At 43.6% G+C, this 20,685-nt stretch overlaps 1 protein-coding gene across 2 annotated transcripts; it reads right to left on the minus strand.

The window, feature by feature from the left end:
* Nucleotides 1-753: 753 nt before the first annotated feature.
* LOC138060914 (syntaxin-8-like) lies at nt 754-19,140 on the minus strand. Of its 2 annotated transcripts, none has more exons than XM_068929317.1 (7): nt 18,994-19,140; nt 18,115-18,214; nt 14,754-14,848; nt 12,755-12,865; nt 3,310-3,434; nt 1,613-1,705; nt 754-901 (listed from the first exon to the last, which is right to left on the minus strand). In XM_068929317.1, exons 1-7 carry the CDS (start codon nt 19,008-19,010, stop codon nt 849-851), a joined length of 594 nt encoding a protein of 197 aa, XP_068785418.1. In that variant the 5' UTR covers nt 19,011-19,140; the 3' UTR covers nt 754-848. The 2 variants fall into 2 exon arrangements, with proteins under 2 accessions (XP_068785418.1, XP_068785419.1); XM_068929318.1 differs by having other exon boundaries at nt 756-1,536; nt 18,994-19,114.
* Nucleotides 19,141-20,685: the final 1,545 nt, after the last annotated feature.

The raw sequence follows: 20,685 nt of genomic DNA on the forward strand, positions 1-20,685 counted from the left end.
AGCTTACATGAAAACATTAAGAATCTTGCTCTAGGCTTTATAAGTATCCGAAAGACAAGACAAGTGAAACAAAACTGGCATTATTTGCACTATCTGTAAAAAGGAGGGTTAAATACATTCCCAATTTCATGGATGTTTCAAGGCTTCACGGCTAGCAGAAGCTTGTTCTGGAGACGCAGAAATGCTATGGTACGATACCTATTATCTTCAGAGTCCCAAAAGCATAAGGATTTGGGAAACCCACCCCCCACCAGAGGGAAATGGGACCCAGACCATATATTTTCCTAACAAGAAACCAATGTTTCACAGAGAATTAGTAAACATACTCATGCTTCCCACCTGTTTCCTATTTAGGGCAAAAGAAGCAATTAATATGACTTTTTAAACAATAGTTAATATAAGGAACTTATGAAACCAAGATTTCTAATTGAAAATGTCTTTACCCATATGAGGCAGAGGATCAAAATACGACAAGAGCACTATGCATAGTTTCTCCCAGCTGCGCAAACCGTTTCTTAACGGTCTTAAGATTAATAAACAAAGACGCGTTCTAGACATTTCATATTCCTCCTGGATTTAGTCAGAACATGTACACAAGGCAAACACGAGCAAGCCATGCTCTTACTTCTTTCTCAGTTGGAATGGAGCTCCCAAATAGTATTTTATCTTACCTGATTGTTAACAGGGAAACCCCCTCACTATGAGCACACAGATGGAGAAATACAAGATTAAAAAAAAACGTAGATCCAGGAAGAAGCTGAAATAAGCGTATCATTTATTAGCAAGTAAAAGGGCATTTACCTTCTCAGTGGTTAAGTACAACGCAACGCAAGGACAAACCATATGGCTCAAGTCTTTGTGCAAGGGAGAAAACTGGCAGCATTCCAAGGCTCTAATTGAACTATTACCATATTGTAAGAAATGAAAAAAAAAAAAAAAAAGTCAGAAAGACTGGAGGATCTGCTCTCCTAGGGACAGTTTATGTCATGTGAACAATTAAGTGAGTAACAAAGCATATTTTACATGAGAGCAACTCCACCATTTGGATACTGGCTCAGTTTAAAGAAAATAGGTACTTTCTATCTCAATATTGTACTTAATTCAATCCTACATTCAATGCCATGAATTCCTCAAAATCCAAGTCATCTGTAGTAAACAATATAATGCTTCACCTTTAATCACTAGCTCAAGTCTTTTCCATTTGGTTAATCATGAAAGACGCAGAGAAAGAATACCCAAATGAAACCCAGCAACAAATAAAAGATTACCTAAAAAAATGCGCTGTTAGAATATGATCACTGGAAAATGCGGTATAATTTTAACTACATACAAATAACCATCAAGCGTTTCTCTCAAAGGCAGGCTTGATTAAAATATACTAAGCATTATACTTATATACATGCAAGAGGGTATGCAGTATAACAAAGAAAAATAACTAGTTCACCAATGGATACAATCTGTAGGAGCTGTTGATACATACATGTTTACAGTAGTGTCTTGCTACTATATGGGGAAAACAGTACAGTTCTGTAAGGACTAAAAAAAAAAATAAAAAAATCACAATCTTAAATTAAAATGAGGGAAACTCAGTGTCTGTAGATCTCGTTCTTACCATTCTGTTCATCCAGCTCATTCCCAATTTCTTGCCCCATTTGCTTTTGCCGGGATATGATTGAAGAAAGAGCATCAAGCCCAGCATCTTGTTCTGCAACAGAAAGATAAAATCACTTACCAGAATTGCTGATACTGCAGGCTACATACCATAAAGGATGTAAAAGTGAAGAAAAAGATCTAACCTGTGCTTAAAGAGTTAAAATATATTAAGCAAAAGACATCAACACAACACGAAAATGAATTCTTATGGCAACAGCACTCCTAAAATAAAGTGAATGATGGGTAATTAATTTGTCTGCTCTGGCTGGGACATTCAGCTGAAGGGTCCCAAAAAAATCCAAGAATTCAGCATCCAGCTGTTACTCAATCATAAATGCAGGAGATTTTCTGGCACAGACACACAGACCCCTGATTAGCCTTTTTAAATTTTCCAAGAAACTTTTAACATGAATAAAAGACAAACAGGTGATGCAAGCACCAAAGAATTCAAATAGATTTTTAAAGCTGCGAGAAGATAGAGTGCACGGAAGAGAGCCTGACATAGAGGGGACACAGCAGGGGCAGCTGAAGTTTGAAGTGTTCCCATCACCTCTGCAGACACTCCTTTATTACGACCCACATAATCTCTGCTCTTCCAGTTTGCAGGTCCTGCACAGGCCTTAGTAAGTACCTTTACCATGAAGCGTAGCTCTTCTTGTCCAAAGAGGTCAAGAAGTAAAGTAACGGGAGATGCCGTAGACCTGATAGCGGTTTGACAAACTGAAAAGCAGCAATGTCACAGAGGGCAAGACCACGTGAGGAGCCAGGTGGCTGCAGCCAGAGAGCCAAAAATTGTATGGCAAAGCCAGAACCCGTTTCTCTTCAACAAGATGAAGGTCCAGACTCCAATATCCTTTCGGGAGACTGAAAATGGTACCTATGATATAATCAAAAGCTGGAGCTTGAGGCTGCTCCAGGACCATCGAAATAGAGTTGATGCCATTCTCCTGGACTGCAGCCCTAAACATCCTTTCACACGCAAACTACAGTGAGCCTTATCTGGAGACCCATTTCATTTGATCACTTCCAATACTTAAGTTATACAGAACCATTACCTCACTTACCACCTGATGTGATCAGATTGAGGCTTTCCAACACCTGAAGTTAGTGAATTCTTATCTAATTCCAGTTCAGAATTACATTTAATGTTTACCTGGCTTGAAGCATAGCAGGAACACCGCTAAACTCAATTCAACTAATGAGATCCCTGCTGCAGACCAAAACCACAAACATGGTCAAAATCCAGGATGTCTTGTAAGGTTTTGCCTGTTTAGGGTGAAGCCACACCCAAGACTTATTCAGTCAGCATCACAGTTTCTTCCTGACACATCCAGCTTTACTAAAACAGGGACAAAAGGTAGTCACTGAATTACTTGCACCTGAACGGTTTCTCCTCCTCTGCCACAGTAAAAACGACTTGCTTCAATTGGAATGGAGACGTTTTTGAAAAGCTGCTCTAAGAAGATACTCCTAGATAAGAATATTGCAAGCACAATACAGCTCTTGCAAATATAGAAAACAACCACCTGGAACTATTAGGCTTGACATCCGCCTGCAGGTAACATAACTCGGGTACAGCTTATTGCGTTGACTTTCTAATAAAGACTCTCTCTGAATCTTAGCGATATTTTATATAAAACAAAAAGGCTCTTCTACCTTGTATGATCCTTTGCTGCTGCTGCCTGATATCATCAAATCCAAGCCCTCTGGTTTCCTCAGATTCTTCCAGGAGCCAGGGGTTGGTTACACCTCGTTTGACCCCTCCAGTCATTAGGCTAGACCTGAAAATAAATTCAGTAGATTTTGAAGTTTTAAATACGAAACTCACCCATTCTGTACTCTGTGCTTCCATGACTAGCTGACAGTGATGGAATCGTATGTATTTGTCTTAACTCTATGCAAAACTCTGCAATCATAGCAGAAATTAGCCAAAAAGAACCTAACTCACTCCAGTAACAAATACATCTGCAGGTTCCATAACATCGCCTAGAAGCAGTAAAGCAGAGAGAGAACTAGTTTTGCAGCAAAAAAAAAATCAACCCACATGGCAAGATATACAGCACATTTTTTATAATATATTCACTTTAAATATTGTTTGCAAGTAGAATATGACATTCAAAGCTGTTGCAAAAAGAAAAGAGGGTTGCCAGAAATATAGGCAATTGGCTTTGTGATCAGGCATTGGCTTTGTGGTCAAGACACAAACTTCTAAAAACACTGATGTACAGCCTGACAGCTTCCAAGAGTACAAGACGTTCAACACATTAGTGCAGATATGGCTCAGATGAGAGAACTAGTTTCTTGCTCCTTTTCAGGCTGGGTCAGGATTGCATTTCAAAAATGGGAGATGGAAGTCACACAGATACTCTTCTGTGTTTCCTGGTTTGGCATAAACATGAACAAGAAGCCAGACACACGCTCTTAAATGAAAAAGTAATCAAGTTATGGGTTCTCTTTTAAAAGAATTATGACTTAAGGTTGTTAGCATTAGAGACATTTCCCTGGTTACAATGGAAAACAAGTTTTTCATGTCCAAGGCACATAAATTTAAGTAGTAAAATGAAATGCCACTCAAATATTTTTCTCAATACCAGATTTCTGATTGTCTCCTTTCAGCTTCTCATTGTTCTTTGCTACAGGATAAACATTTTACGACAGACTGCAAGCCACTTGGACCCAAAACCGCAACTCGGATTTGGGGTGTCACTGACAAGACTGTGCTGCTCTTGAGGAAGCAGAAGTAAGGGGTTTTGCTTTCTGCTTTGCTTTCTCACACTCCTTATTTTATTCCCATTTTTATCCTTCCCCTTTCCCAAAACACTTCCCCAAACAAAACAAGAACAGACAGAATTTTTAGTATTTCTCAAAAAAAATCTCACAAGTTTATTACACTAAGAGGTTTGGGTTTTGTTTGTTTGTTTTTAATTAAACTGACTCAGGGTCGCTTCTTGTGATACATACTGAAATGCTGTATGGTGCAAAGATATGCTTGAAATCATTTGGTAGTCAAAAACCCTGCATCAAACCCCTGCATCAAAAAAAAAAAAGCTAATTTAGCACAAATATCAGTGCAGAGAAGAAAAGTTAAATACATGATTTCAATAAACAGTTTTGCTGCAGAACTCTGGAAAGATGACTAAAGTTTTACGTCAAGGATATTTAAGCAAAATCCAGAACTCAGGTCTAGCAGTTCCTTGAGGAATTACAGTGAACTAGAGACATCTCCTGGCCATGAGATGAATCACCACTGCTGAAAAATAATTCTGTATCTCTGTCACATGAAGTTTTAGGTTCTCCATAAATTAGAGACATACATGCCCTCATTTGTGCCCGCTGCACTACACACTTCATGGACATTCACGGGCGCTCAAATTTAGGAACACGGAATTTGTTCCCACCTAAAATTTTAACATAGTTGTTCATCTGTCCTTCAAAGTAACGGGCTTGTCAGGATCAGAAAATTAATTTTGTTCCTGCAGGACTGAAAAGTGCTCACTGCAACTTACAAAAATCTCACTTTAACCACACTAGTCGTGTTGGAACTTTATTCAAGAGCGGAACCCAAACTGCTTCATTGTGCCAACAGCCAGTTGGCTTTCAGGAGCAACATCTGAAATGGAGTAGCTGGAATATTTCTGTATTTCATCTTCTTGCACCTCCATTAAAACATACCTATATTCTTGAGTAAGGAGATTGGGTTTGATTAGACAAAGGTTTGCATCCCTGAAACACAATTTTACATGTTACCTAGATTTCTTGACTGCTTTTGGGGGATTAAATACACTCTCGTACTTTCTAGTCTCCTAATCACCGCTACCAGGTTCACAAATCCCAATGTAACGGAAGCATTACACTTTGAGGACATAAAGACCATTACAGCCCACTCAGTTCAGCAGTTCATTTAGAACGCCCACGAAACCCAGGGTTAACAACATTTGACAAAATTACTTAAATAAAGCAAAAGGAATGCAAGGCTCTTTGCTAGCTAACAAGAATGCAACTATTTCTACCTTTAAAAAAGCCAAGGCAAGCAAATTTGAAATAATTTGCACCATTCTCTCTCTCCTAATAATCTGCCCTATTCTTCTACGTTGGGTCATGACAACTGATCCGCTTGTTACAATAATCTTTTTGACATGTTTGGTAACTACCTTCCCACACAACATAGCATTACTTCCTACTTCCTCTGATCTTACCATGTTTCGCTTTGGTGGTGTGAAGATTAAAGCTTATCCAATTAGCCACCCACTGCCTCCGCCAAGTTAATCACGTAAATCTTTGAAACCGTCACAGAGCAGTGGAGTGTGTGGATAGCTTTTGATTATAGGAGCAGATTTAACTAATTACAAGGCTTAGCAGTGTGCCCAAGTATAAAAGATGATGGGGTTTAAAATCAGGGAGCTATGTCATTGCTTAATAAGTAAGGGCTTATCTTCCAGAAGGCATTGTTTCACTGATAATTCTTACAAAACTTCCCAAGTAACTTAGATTAGTCAACCAGCGCTTACTTTAGACCAAGGCCACACATCAAGGCTTATAGCTTTAGAAGAACGATCAGCAAGACTGAATCTCAAACAAAACGTGGGTCATATGACAACTGGTTGCCTGATCACTTGAACATTCCCTTAACGATACAGTTGTACAGTAGCTCTCTTTGAAGTGCTCAGGGCACCTCACCTTAGCTTCACAGGTCAAGCTCCAAGGCAGCAGCGCAGAAACGGGGGTATTCTCTCACTTACGATTTAATTGCGCACACTGGTATGCAGAGCATTTTGGGAAGCTCTGAGCTAGTAAATGAAACAATAAATAATATTTTAACATACAAAGACAAAAGCTTTCTCTTCCCCTAAAACCAGGAGAAATTACATGAGCACAAGCACCTCCAAAGAGCCCACGGTACGTTCCCAAGCGCAGAGATTTCCCACCAGAACCGTTCCTGACACGACGCCTAGAGAAAAGACAACCCTCCCCAGAGCTGGCAAGCCACTTCCCTAGCTCCACCAACACAAGAACGAAGAAAGAACACATCTCGCGTTCAAGAAAAGGCTGCATTGCTCCTGATGCCATTTATCTGTGTCTCGGTTAACTGGGCCCTCTGGTTTCAGGGAAGACAAACCACAGACTACTCTACCAACAAGTTACCGCATGGCATGCTAAGTAGTGGATTTACATCACATCAGCTACTCTGTAGCACCTCCAGGCCCACTGATTCCTGCTCACAAGATGCACAAAGCAGCTTCCGCATCTCCACTGCGAAACAAGCAGCTCTGCAATTACCTTGCACGTACGCAGGACAGCACATGCCTGCTGACGATCAGCACAAAGCAAGCAACATGCTGGAAACATGTTTGCACAGTTGTATCAGCACACTTTTCTTGGAAGACGCGTGTCCGCTTGAAGAGCTTAGAGTCTGGATGGTGGGGCTGCAGCAGTAAGCTATACAGAGAAGCTACTATCTACACCAGAATATGCGTCCCCAGAGAGGTTACCTTGATAACAGTGTTTACACGCACATTTCACTTCACAGCAGGCTCACTTTCCAATGCAAATCCCAAAATATACACTACAATAAACATCTCCATCAGAGCAATAACCACTTATCTGGAGATCAAATATTATCATCTTCGTTCTACACCATCTCCTACTTTTTTACGCCAGACTGGGCAAAGTACAATACTAAAGATATTATAAAACGGTTCATACAGTCCACATCAAAACAAAGACTCATCTCTACAGCCCGCTTGCCCTCCTCAGGAATGAGAGAATTATAAAGGAAAAGGGAATTCTTTATTAAGAGAAATTGCATCGTATGTCGTTACATCCAGAGGAAAAGAGGAAGGGACAAACCTAGTCTTGTGAGACCCCATTTGTTCTGCTCACAAAATGATATATAGCTACTGTCAGGACAAAAGAGGCAGTACTGAGTTCATGCCTAAGCCTTTGCTCTCTGCATGGTGGTTCAGATCTCTCTGACCACAAGAAAAAAAGAACATCAGCCTCCGAGCATGTCACACTTGGCATTTATTCCCTCTGTAGAACCAGCATATTTCAGGAAGATTCGGTAAGCCCATGCCAAAGTAACACAGTTAACAGCGCTGGATACAGAAACAATTTTGGGCAAGAAACTTCAGGTAGTTTTGAGCAAACTTATGAGGCAAAACATAAAGCAAGTAGTTTAGCCTTGAAAGCTGCCCTCCTACTGGCATTTTTTCCTGAGGCTAATGAGCATTAATCATTAATAACAGGCATGCAGGCACTACCGGGAGCACAAGGCCTAAAAATTAAGGGGTTTGACTTACTTTTCTCTATTGTGTTTAAATCCTGGTTCTTTGCTATTCCTCATAATGCAAGTATATACAGTTTTCCCACAACCACAGTCCTGACTTCAGTGAGGTCAGAGAACCTATGATATCTCCTGAAAGGAGAGAGATGCAACCTTGACTCTTAAAACACAGACCAAACTGAATAAGGACTCCACCATTTTCGTGGTATCTCCCTTAAATTTCAGGCGAGCACAACAACCTTCAGCTTTTGCAGTAAGCTGGACGGTCACTGTACACAGCTGGAAGTTGCTTGCGCGAGGGTACGCTCCTGCGTGCGTACACTGGAACCTACGGAGCGCTCCCAGATGAAGAGCGTTACGAAGACAGATGGCCTAAACGCACAGATACAATTCAGTGGACGCGAGGAGGGTGTTGAGACGATCACAACCACGCTGTCTTGTGACTACCCAGCCCAAGGAACGCTAATCCTGGAAAATCCTGCCCCAGGCCCTAGATCTGATCTTACAACTCACACTTCAGACATCCTCAAGCACGGGTTTCTGGATGGACAACCTACTCCTTCTGGCATCCTTATTATAAACTGTTTTTGCTGATCTTCTAGACATACTGCTAATCACATCTGATATCAGAACGCTGCAGCTGCAGATAGGAATGCTTCTAGCAATAACTGGTGGGAAGGAAAGAAAGTAAGAAGGAGCGTTTTAAAGGCACCTAAAAAACTTAAGTGTTTTCAGTCTTCTTTTCCAAAGAGTATTTGCTCCTCCATAAGCAAGAACCAGGTTAACAAAAGTATTTTAGCAACTAATGGCTTATTGATTAAAGTCAGGCATCCAAATACCTATTTGGATTAAGACCTATCTAACGTATGATAGAAAAGAACTTAAATGTGCATCCTGTTTAAAAATAGAACACGGACACTCCTAAAAGTTAGCTAAGATGGTTATGACTTAAAGTGTTTTGTGTCCCACAATAATCGCATTTTTCTATGTTTTGTGGAATCAAAAGAGAAATGAAAGAAAGCATGTCAAAGTGCACAGAATTTATTTATTCACTAGTGATCTACATACATATCTACATATAGACTATCTGGTCTGAAAGAAGGAGGGATATTCTCCATTCATTTCCCTCTGCAAATGTTTAAAGACTCACAAAAGCTTCATATTGTGCACAATTCCCAGAAAGTCTATGTTTCCAGTTGCTTCTTCTACTTTTCCCTTTCAAACGGTATGAAGACCCTGGGATTTCTGCTCCACTAAAGTCCGTGTTATAATAAACTGCACGGATCTCTTTACAAGGAGAAACGAGGGGAGAAGATACTGAAACTGTCTACTGAAAACCAATTAGAGAAAACTGAAGCGACTCTGTTGAGAGTCACGCAAATAGCACAATCTTTCCTCTGGAAAAATCCAGTTGCATCTTAATTAAGGCCGACACCGCCGGAAGGTAAACTAATGCTATACCAAAGTAACGTAGCGTCTTGCCCTGTGTTCTGGCCCAAGTTGTCAGTTAGGATAAATACTAAGAGCATTAAGGCCACTGTACTTCCCAATCAGAAATAGCTTTACAGCAGTTTTCAAAGGATGTAAAACTCACTGAATGGTGACCAAATATAAACGAAGATTAATTCTAGCGAAACCTTCACAATTATAGGCCATGAGGACAATAAATATGTGATCAGTGGTGCAAGAAGGTTAATGAAAGGAATGACTGCTGGAAAGAAAAAGACTTCTGAAAATTTGTGCTGTCACATTAGAGATGGATTAGATAGGGAAAACCAATACAGAAGGAGAGAAAAGTGTCACTGCCAGAACTTAATCAAACATCATGTGCCGATTTTTCTACGCAGTGGCTAAAGCTGACTTTCAGACTTCAGACACACTGAAAAGTGGCCTTTGAAATCTACTAAAATCCAAAGCAGGCTGTCCCAGAAATCTGTAACAATTCTGGAGAAACCTAGCGCAGCTTAACCTTTCCAGAAACTCTTGCCTTCTATCCTTACAAACAATACGGCAGGCAGGGGAGATATGAGCTCCTTCCTTACTGACGTCCAAACAGGCCAGTTTTGAGCCAGAAACAAAGATCTGGCTTCCCGGCACAACATTCAGGCCTTGGCCACGTCTCTGCCTGTATCGCTGAAAACAAGACCTACAAGGAAGAATATGGAACGGGTGTGCGTTCATCAGGCACTGGGCAGAGAACTGCTGGCATGGTTTTATCCATCTTAAATTAAAGAAGTTAAAAGAGAACGATCAAATTCCAAGCCTTGCTAGAAAACAAGTACCGTCTCTGATGTTATCTTGTGTCGGAAAATACCGTTTTCCCTGATCACTTCTAATGGAGCTTGAAATTATCATGGGATTTTGGTATTTTCCTCCTTTCTGCCTCAGCACCTCCATGTCAGGGCAACTCTAGGTTAAATCCTTGCCCTCTGCCGGTCCCACAGCAGTAACGCGCCAACACCGTCCTGATAAATCATGGATGGAGTCCTCTCACTGCAAGGCCACGTTTCAGAAGATCAGATCAGTTTATGTACTGGTCAGGACAGGCACCATTAAAAAGAGCCTTCTCGCATCATCAGCCCCTCGAGAAATTTTGCCTACTTGCTGTTTTATGTGTTTCAGGTCACTCAGCAACAGATGTGAAAGCTAGCACTCTAATACGTCAACTGGATTTACACCGCACTCCAGAAAATGCCAAAACCATAAAACAATTAATGGATTAGATCGAAGTGTATAGTTTTACTGTCTGTAGTGGGTGTTGCATTGACTGTATTCAGTTACTCAGAGATGATGAACTGCAAGGGTCTATTTTGGTCTACATTTGGTCTGGCTGTATCAAACACCCCGCTGGAGAACAAAAGCAAGTAGAAGCAGCTTATCAACCTGAGCAGGCTGCAGCTCCGACAGATCCAATATGCCACCAGCAAAAAGAGATATACCTTCCCTGTCCCAATCTCTCTACCATCTTACTGAAGAGATCCTTGACAAATATGACCACACGCTCTTTCCTGGAAAAATAAACGAGGCAGTATAAAAAACTGTTAGTGAGACTTCGAGATAAGCCCTATACCTGCTCCAAAATACGCAAAGTAAACAGGCTAGAAAAAAGATCTTATTTTTAACAGTAACAGCATGTAACAGCATTTGTCTCCATACCTAATATTTACCCTGCAATAGCATCAAAACCATCTCTGCCTTCTTCAAGCGCACATGTCTGAAAAGGGACTAGTGCTCAAAGCACAGAAGCAAAAAGGCTCATGCTTTTCCACAAAAGCACCCGAGTTTTATAAGTGGATGAAGTTTTGTCCTGTCCTAAGACTGAGGGCTGACACTGTAAAAAGGTGAAAAACCTTCCCATGAGGGTTCTCATGCTCTCCCTCATACAGGTAACTTTGCATGTGCACGTATAAAAGACAAAGCTGTATATTTCCTACTAAAAAGGTCCAGTGAACATAGTGCATTTAAGAACGCCTGCCACTGAGAAACGTGTTCTAGTTTGTGCTCCTATCATGTGACTTCATTGCAGAAGTACAGTTATATTCTTCAGCACCAGCTTTCACTAACACTGCAGATCAGTCGAGGAAGCTCTGCTCAGTCACATCGTACGACCCAGACCACACACGCAGCATTGTGCATGGCTTATAGGGCACAGTACAACCCCTTACGCGACCCACAACCACCTTAAGAAGTCTGTTCTTGTTGTGTTAAAACTTGCCACATAAAATCAAAATAAGGGCACAGGCCTAAACAACTCTGATTATATTATATAAAATAATTATATATATATATAATATAATTTTATATATATAAAATATATAATATACACACACACACACAAAATTTTCTAGAGAAAGATGTTCACAAAAAAAGAGAGAGCGCGAGTGCGCGTGAGCACGCACGCGCCTTTAAACCAGAATTTTACCAATTCCAGGCTACAGTCAATAGTAATTTCACTGACCATGGAAGTATAGCAAGCCCTGCAATGACTAGAGACTGCAGCTTCCCTTCTGTTCTGCGCTTTTTCGAAGGACAGAAGATTAACCGAGTCTGCAATGGAAAAATTAGGAAGAGCAAACACAATTACGTGCGCTGGAATTTAGCCAAAATCGTAACTCTCTTAAATACAATAGTATTTAGTGAACTACAGAGGGTCAGGATACAGGTAAGTCAGACTCTTTAGTAGTAAAGCTTTTAATTTTTTGCAAGAATGCTGGTAATAGAGATCAAAGGACAACAGCCAGTGAATCATGAGGCCAGAGGTGCTCCTGAAGTTGTCCCTCTAGACATATGCCATTTCAATTCTGACGTACCACAGCTCTAATCCTATGCTAAGGTGGCAGATCTACCACCCGTTTTGCTTGCAGAGGAAGAAAATGACAGCTTCATTGTGTTGGCAGTAGCTTGGCTACCGGCTAGGAACAAAGCTTATTTAACCAAAATGGAAATTAAAATATATGTCCTTTGAATGCATCCTGCTGATTCTTACAAAAAAGACCTGCAGAACTGTTTGAAGTTTAAGCTTTGTCCTCACAGTTTTCTTTCCAACAATGCACAGTAGAGTCAACTTAGCAGCAGACTCTACTAGATCACAAAGTCAACCATTACCACTTCCAAGCAACGCTCTGCTCCTTTGTGTCCTCTCCAGCCTTGAAAGATATGCATGACATTGTCACTAAAAAAGGCATAAGATTTCTAACAGAGTAAAACTGCACTTTGCTACACGTAGAGGTATATGAATTCTATGGACACATTCAGCATTACCTTCAGATATATTCAGAGCACAAATCACACTATTCATTTAAGGTCACAGCGTCATACCTTATCACATCCGGTTCTGTGCCTTCATTCTTATAAGACGCCTGAAGTTGCCTCTGTCGTGTGAGAAGGTCATCCACCAGGTTCTGCCTCCTGTCCCCCTCCAGCTGCGTGCTAGTGCCACTTGGTTAAGGTTCAAAATTAAAAATATTGGAAGATTTCATTTCAATTTAATTTCAATACTGAGAGAATCACACATGACAACTGGCTAATACTGCATCAAACTGGAAATTTCCAAATTTCTAATTTGAAAAAAAATAATTTTCAAAGATCAGAATACATATCTAAAAATATATTCATCTCTGTTTATCAGTTACAAACTCTATTATATGTTCTTAAAAGAAGTTAGACATGGTCATCAAGATAACCAGAATAACTATTTTAATTCAAGAAAAGGATATAACACCTAACAGAAGGTTAAGTCTTCCATTTCTGAATGGAATCTGCTTTTACTCTAAACGTGTTTCTAAGGTTTGCATATCTCAAAGAAAAAAAGGTTTCATAGAGAGTGATCTTCATGATCTCAAAATAATGAGAAAATTGGGAGGGTATATACTGCCAAATTAGCATAAGAATTCAAAACAGTATCCCCCCCCCAATCCAACATGATAATTCTTTCATTTATTACTAAAAGGTACTACACAGCTCATCTATTCTATAACACTGACAACATACAACACTAGTGCATGGGTTAAGCTTACAGAAGGAATGAGTGTTCTTAAGAGATCTACCCTGCCCAAACTTGTTAAAGTACTATTATGCTATAAATCACGCAGCCCCAAAGCAGGAGAGAGCTGTTGAAGTCATCAGGGTACTTCACATCTTATTTCACTGGAACTGAGGCTCATTACACGGACCATGACAGCAGTTCCCTGCAAAGTTCAACAGGCGACGAGCAAACAATGAAAAATTTACTTAAGTATCTGTTCCCATCTACAATTTATCATCAGGGCTCCTTTGTAGCAGCTGCAGCAGGAGATAAAAATCCATTTAGTGTCTCTGAAAGGCTGGAGTACTGCCCCTTTGACAGTGGCAGATACGTTTGCTTTTTTAATTAATCTCAGTGATAGACATTTTAAAAGACTACTAACTCTCTTTCTAATACGTTTAAGAAGCTTATGCAATAGACATACTGATTTTTATATGTTTTCTGCCATAGCAACAGCATTCATTTGCTCTAAGGTACTCACTTGAAAGGAAAGTTTTACCTACTATCCTCAGCAGAGCATTCAGAAGGCTCAAGCAAGATTTCTAGTACAGTGAGCTTGAAGGTAATCATCCATTCATTACATCAGTTTGCTGCTGGATACCTCTTTAGGGAGATGGACATGCTTCTCGCACAGAGTCCTTAGGCCTGAACTAACCTACCATGTAGAGCGAGCTGCAAACCCACATAAGGCCCTGGGGTAACATTCCTAGAAGAGAAAGCTGCAATTTCTTTTTAAGATATACCAAGACGCCTCTGAGAACACAGTTCCATTGCTCCTTAAGCCAATCTAAGTCAGGACTGCCACATGCCTGCCCACTTCCTGAACACAGCTTCATCCTTCATTTTTGCAAGTACGAGCACTCCAGCTGCCAGTGACCAAGCCAAGAGAAAATAAGAAAGTCAGCTAGTTTTCTGCTAGATGAGTGAACTGAGACAGCTCACAAGCCAGCCTCCCAACCACTGGTGCCAGCACAGTGCACGGGCAGGACAACGGCAGCTCTGTCTGAGATCAGCCAGATCATCTTGTTAAGCTTCTTTCTGACAAACACGTAACCAAAGTAAGTCTCACCCACAATATCAGAGCTGCTCAGCTTACCAATGCTTTCTATACTATAGCTTCAAGAAAAATATCAAACGTAATCACAGACAAAGTTCTGCTGACAGAGCCTTCCATTAAAAACAAACAAAAAAAAGGCCACAACTGCACAGCAAAGCTTCCTTCCAATTAGAGCATATTTTTTCACCCTTTCCTACAACACGGAAAGGTCAACGAGATGAGGTTTACACAGATACATTTGGTGCGTTGATATGGCCCGAAGCAGTAAGTCCTTCAGATGATCGATCTTCTCTTTGAGATTCTGCAGTGACGATCTGATTATCACATTGAGCTGAAGGAGAAGAAAACAGATTTCTTGTCAGAGTTTTGTTTGCATAAAATTTCATATGACTATTTGCAGGTGACAATATAGGCAACTTCAGCTATACTGGTGTGGAGGAATCTATTCTAAACCAAGAGAAGTCGGCTTCAGAGCCGCCAAGGAAACAATACAGTTAACTGCTCTGGACTGCTTACCCAATAATTAGATAAATAATACTGGTTTCGCAAACACAATTCTAATGCATTAATGCTGTTTAATATGGAGAGCTTTCTTTCAAGTCTTCATAAACAGATTCCTTTATATGGGCAAAATATTTCAACACATTTTAACATTTTCCAGTTAGTTTTCCAATTCTTTCCTCTGATCTTTAACACAAACACCAGGCGCCAGCTTTTTCTGCCACTACGCTTCTTTCCCAGCTCCCATGATTACAGGGAAAGTTGTTCCAGGTTTAGACATTCCCTCCACTGAACTCTTCCACTCTTTAATCTAAAGATTCATAAGAAATTCAAACGTGTTCAATTTTACTTTTCAATACCATCTACGATGCTCCGTCTCTTCTTGCTACTGACCTGCACAACGTTTACATGCGTCTGGTCTTACTAGAAGAGTAGTTAAGTTGGGCACGTTCTTTTCTGCTCCAAGCACATCTGAGGTCTGTGGGAATTCTCCTTCTCTTTCCCCCCACCCCTTCCCAAATCAGGATGACATTATCCTCTGCGCCTCTTTTTCCTTAAATGTTATGTTCATTCCAGTTACCTAGTGTGTGCTAGGAAGAACACATTATAAAAGCAATTGACTATACAAGTCATCCTAATTAGGGCTTTATGTGCTTCTTGTAAACAAGGTATTAGCCGTGCTGTGGGTTATAATGGTCAGGGACCTCAGATGCCCTGAGTAACGAAATGGTAAGAAAAAAGGAATATTTGCTTTGAGTCTCGTTCCTGTGCTCTTGAAAATACAGAAGCAGCAGCCAGAGAGCAAAGTCTTACTGAACAGTCACCGCGCTGCGAGCATCCTGCCTTTCAGTTACACTGTATCTGAGATTTGCAAGGAATTGGATGGTAGCAACAAAAGCTTTTAGGGAAGCTCAAGCCACTGCATGCCCTCTAGCTAAGGATAATAAAAAGGTCTTTCAATTTCATATGTACCTTTCCTGCACTCATGTCCAGTTGGAGAACGTCACACTTAATAAACCCATCTAGCAAAGAAACACAAAAGAAACGCACATGCAAAGAGTCATTTAACAAACAGATTCCCTCTGCTACTCTGGCCAGAAATTGTGTTGCTGTAACAAAAGATTTCACTTCCGTTAAAGCAGGGGGGGAATCAAACCAATGCAAGTTTTAAGATAAGCTCAATAGAGCAGAGTTCACGGTGAGTGCTGCTCAAAATCTTTCCCTACAGGTTTTTCTTTTTTTTTTTTTTTTTTCCATTTCAACTTTTACGTTCTATTTTTATTCAGCAATAAGCACGGAGGTTTTTTTTAGCCACGCTAATGGCAAAATACTATAAAAAATAAAAACCTGTTTACATTCTTCCCACCAGGCAAATATCGTACAAAGACTTTTTCTCTGTTAATGTTTGCTAATCGTAGAATATATGATCGCTCAGCCACGGATTTCTCAACATGAGTTTCTGTTATGAAAACAGCTCTTTCCTTGTTGGAAACTTGTTTACAGTAGAATCAAACACTGCCAAATATTCATCTTTAACTGTTAATGGATTAAGGGATATTGCACTTGGAAAACATAAGAGCATGGAACAAATGATTTTATGAAGAAATAAGTCAACTGTGTAATGTTTCCATAAAACATAACCTAGAAGAGTTATGGTACAAGAAAGACTTCAAACAACACTAATACAACCTTTTTTTTTTCTAAACACGTCACAAACAACAATGATGCACAGCAGAGAACTTTGTCCTCTATAAATATAGATTAATTAAGTAGTAACTGGGTTTTTGTTAGTCTTCTATCACTTGAATATATCTGCACAGTTTCAAATACGTGGTGTTTTTGAAACTAGACAGTTTAATCACTACCTCTAAATGCTCCCTCCGTTTTCAATTCTACAGCTAGAGAAAGAGTTTCTCCCCAGTCACTTCAAAAATGCTTATTTGGGTCTCCTGAAACCTCTTCTGAATTTATGCCAAATTTGAGTCATTCACTAAAAGCACTGATTATTTTTAAAAGCCTACAGTGTTCTCTCCAGCATTTCAAAAATGGCATTTTATTTTAAAAGCTACCAGAAACGAGACCGGCAAAGAAGCTTCAGGAATCTCACATCGTATGACAGCCCTGCAATAAAGGGCAGACAGTCTACCAAATGCATCACTCTGTGTTTTTAATTATGCAAATTATTGCAAAAGAACAACCCTTATAGAAAGGGAAATTCTTACAGAAGAATAACTCGCATGCACGTTCCCCTTAGTGCAGTCAAGGGAAAAGTTAACGTCATAACTCGTAGGGTGTGCAATCAAGTAGGCTCCTATGGTTTTGGAAGGCAAGGATTAGGCTTTTAGTTCTAAAGACAGCTGCCTCCTGAGAATCCTTCTTTTTTCTTTTCACTTTACTTAATATTTTAAACAGAAAGTGTGAAAAGGTGGTGAACCTAAAAATATATGGGGAAGCAGTAAAGTTTGCTTCTCATTCAGATGTCACGAGTACATAGAAGCTGACATACGCATCACAACATCTCTTAGCTTTTCAGATATCCAGTTTGCTTCTGGCAGCGACAGCCCTGAGCAGTCAGTAGCGCGTGCCCAACATTTCCAAGGTTCTCTTCACTTCCCTTTCTGTAAAACCAGTAATGCTCCATACAGAAGAGACTTATTACTGTTAAACCCAAAAATATGTTTGTGATATTAAAAAGCTACCACTAATTTAAGAATTACATTTCTGTCTTCTTTGCAGGAATCTGAAAGGATGTACTGTAAGTACTAGCTTCTTACCATTAAAAAAAACTTTGAATCTGCTGATGCCCAGCTTGCAGCAATGCTGAATTCAAGCAGCCTGTTCCCCTGGCTAATCCAGTTCGTGGAACATCACCCGCTTCCCCACGTTGCTCCCAACCACTTAATTTGAGCAAAGCATTATCCTTCCAGGACATTATTCAAGTTTCCTTCTTTGGCCAGAGAGGCAGGAAATTCAGGACTTACTTAGACACGCTGGATTTGCGCAAATTTAATATTCCACTAGTATTCACAACGCGTAAAGGCAAACCCAAACCAAAAATCCACGTTCTCAAAATGGGAACTTTTGGAAGATCAATACCTTTGCTGTACTTTCACCGTTCCTTTGGTACCGGTTACGCTCCTGGATTTTCTCAGCAATCTCTTGCGCAACGTGACAAGTGGCATCGTACAGCGAGAGCCTACGAAGGAGATTCAGGCAGCTCAGTACCCCTCCGAATCGTCCCGTACAACCGCTTTTTCGCTTTCCCTCTTTATTACTCCAGTTTAGCTTCGCGAGGAAGGTTTACGCGTTTTATCACCGCAGGCGGAAAACTCAGGAATGCACACAAGGCCTCAACAGATCTACCAAAAAACACGCTTTCTGGGGAAACCACCCTGCAGAAACTGGGAACACCCACAGCAAAAGACGCGAAGCCTGAAGGCGCAGAGCGCCCGACGCACGGAGAAACCAGCCTCAAAGCTCGTCTGCAGCAAGCGAGCGGGGGCCGCAGCGGGGCGCGCAGCGGGGGCGCAGCTGCCGGCACCCCCAGCCCGCCGGGCGGGCCGAGGACGCGGGGACCGGGCGCCCCCCGCACCGGGCCGGGCCGGGCCGGGCCGCGGCGGCAGCGCCGGAACTCGGGGCGTCCGCAACGTCGCTCGTCTCCCGCTTCCGCTTGGAGCGGCCGCAGCCGCCGCGGGCACGAAGGGGCCGAGCAGCCCCAGCGCCGCCCGGCCCCACAGCAGGCCGCGCCCGGGCGCTTCTCGGCGTGGTGCGGCGCGGTGCGGCCCAGCCCGCCGCAGGCGGCGCCCGGCCTGGCCCGGCCTGGCCCGGCCCGGCCTGGCCGCGGCCCCGGCCCCCCCGGCCGCGGCCCCAGCCGCAGCCCCGGCCCCGGCCCCCCCTGCCGCGGCCCCGGCCCCCCCGGCCGCAGCCGCAGCCCCGGCCCCCCCGGCCGCGGCCCCGGCCCCCCCGGCCGCTCACCAGGGGTCGGGAGCCATCGCCGCAGCCCGGAAAGGCCCCGCGCTTCCTGTCGGCCGCAGCTGACGACGGCGCGCGCCGAGGCCCAAACCGCGCCGGCGGCAGGAGACGCGTGCGCAGGCGCCGGGCGCTGCCGCGCGCGCCCCCGCGGCGCGTGCACGCTGCAGGGCGCCCCCGCGGCGCAGAGCGCAGAGGGGCAGGCTGCAGGGCTATAGGGTGCACGGTGCAGAGGGGCAGGGCGCCCCGTACAGGGCGCAGAGGTGCAGCGTGCAGAGGTGCAGGGAGCATGGTGCTTGATGCCCGGGGCCCAGCGCAGGGCGCAGAAGCGCAGGGTGCAGAGGTGCAGGGTGCCCGGTGCACGGCACAGAGGGCAGGGTGCCCAGTGCACACTGCAGGGTGCCCGTGTGCCCAGCACAGGGAGCAGAGGTGCAGGGTGCAGGGGTATAGGATGCAAGAGGTGCAGGATGCCTCATACAGGGCGCAGAGGTGCACGGTGCAGAGGTGCACAGTGCCTGCTGCAGCCTGCATGGGACAGAGGTGTTGGGTGCACAGTGCAAGGTGCACAGCTCACGCTGCAGAGGTGCCTGATGCAGGGCGCAGAGGTGCAGGGCACAGAGGTGCAGGGCGCAGGGTGCATGGTGCCCAGTGCAGGGCGCAGAGGTGCACGGTGCAGAGGTGCGCAGTGGCAGCCTGCATGGCACAGAGGTGTTGAGTGCACAGTGCAAGGTGCGCAGCACACGCTGCGGAGGTGCCTGGTGCAGGATGCAGGTGCCTGATGCCCAGCGCAGAAGTGCAGGTGTCTGATGCTGGGTGCATGGGGTACGCTGCAGGGGTCCCCACTGCGCAGTGCAGAGTGCGTGGCACAGGGGTTCAGGGTGCACGGTGCAGGGTGCAGAGGTGCACAGCACACGGTGCACAGTACACACAGGGCCATCCCGAGCCCTGCCCTGGCCCTCCCGCTGGGCGCGCAAGGTTGAGGCCTGCCCCTCGCAGAGGCCGGCGGCTGGTTTGCGAGCTGAAATGTCCCCCTGGCAGCGGTGAAGGCGCTGCCGGCCCCGAGCTGCCCGCAGGCTGCGGCCCACGTGGCCCGTCACGGGCGAAGGGGTGTGCTTGGACGCACTGCTCAGCGCCACAGTGTTTGTGTTGAAAACAGGGACGGGGAAAGTGTGTTTGTTTAATACAATTGCTTCCCTGCAATCATTTTCCAGTTTATGGAATCAGCCCCTTATTCTGTGTGGAAAGTGATGCCTCCGGCCTTCGCTTTTAAAGAACAAGGAAATGCTCCATATTTTTAATTTTGCATGCGTGCAGCTAGGCTGCAATGCCCAGACGTTGCGTTCGCCCGCGGCCCTTCGGGGCGGCAGCCGCCTCTTCGCGCAGCTCGCACCACGCTCGGCGCCGAGGAGCGGTGGTCTCGCTGGAGCATCCCTATCGCTGTTGCAGTAATAATAATGTTAACGGCCTGGATTAAAACATGCTGAACCCGCAGAGCGTACTGCTGTCCTTCAAGGCAACAGGGACACAGAAGAAACCTTCAGCCGGCGCCGTGCTGGGGAGGTGCTTTTGTGCAGAGGGCTGCAAAGCAGCTGGGACAGAGGAGCCTGGAAACGGGGGAAGCAGAGCAAGGGCGAGCGCAGGGCAGGCGTCCCCCTCGAACTGCCGTCACCCCAAGCGCTGGGGACTGGGTGCTGGCCG

This window comes from Struthio camelus, unplaced genomic scaffold, assembly GCF_040807025.1.
Source record: "Struthio camelus isolate bStrCam1 unplaced genomic scaffold, bStrCam1.hap1 HAP1_SCAFFOLD_181, whole genome shotgun sequence".
NCBI classification, from domain to species: Eukaryota; Metazoa; Chordata; class Aves; order Struthioniformes; family Struthionidae; genus Struthio; species Struthio camelus.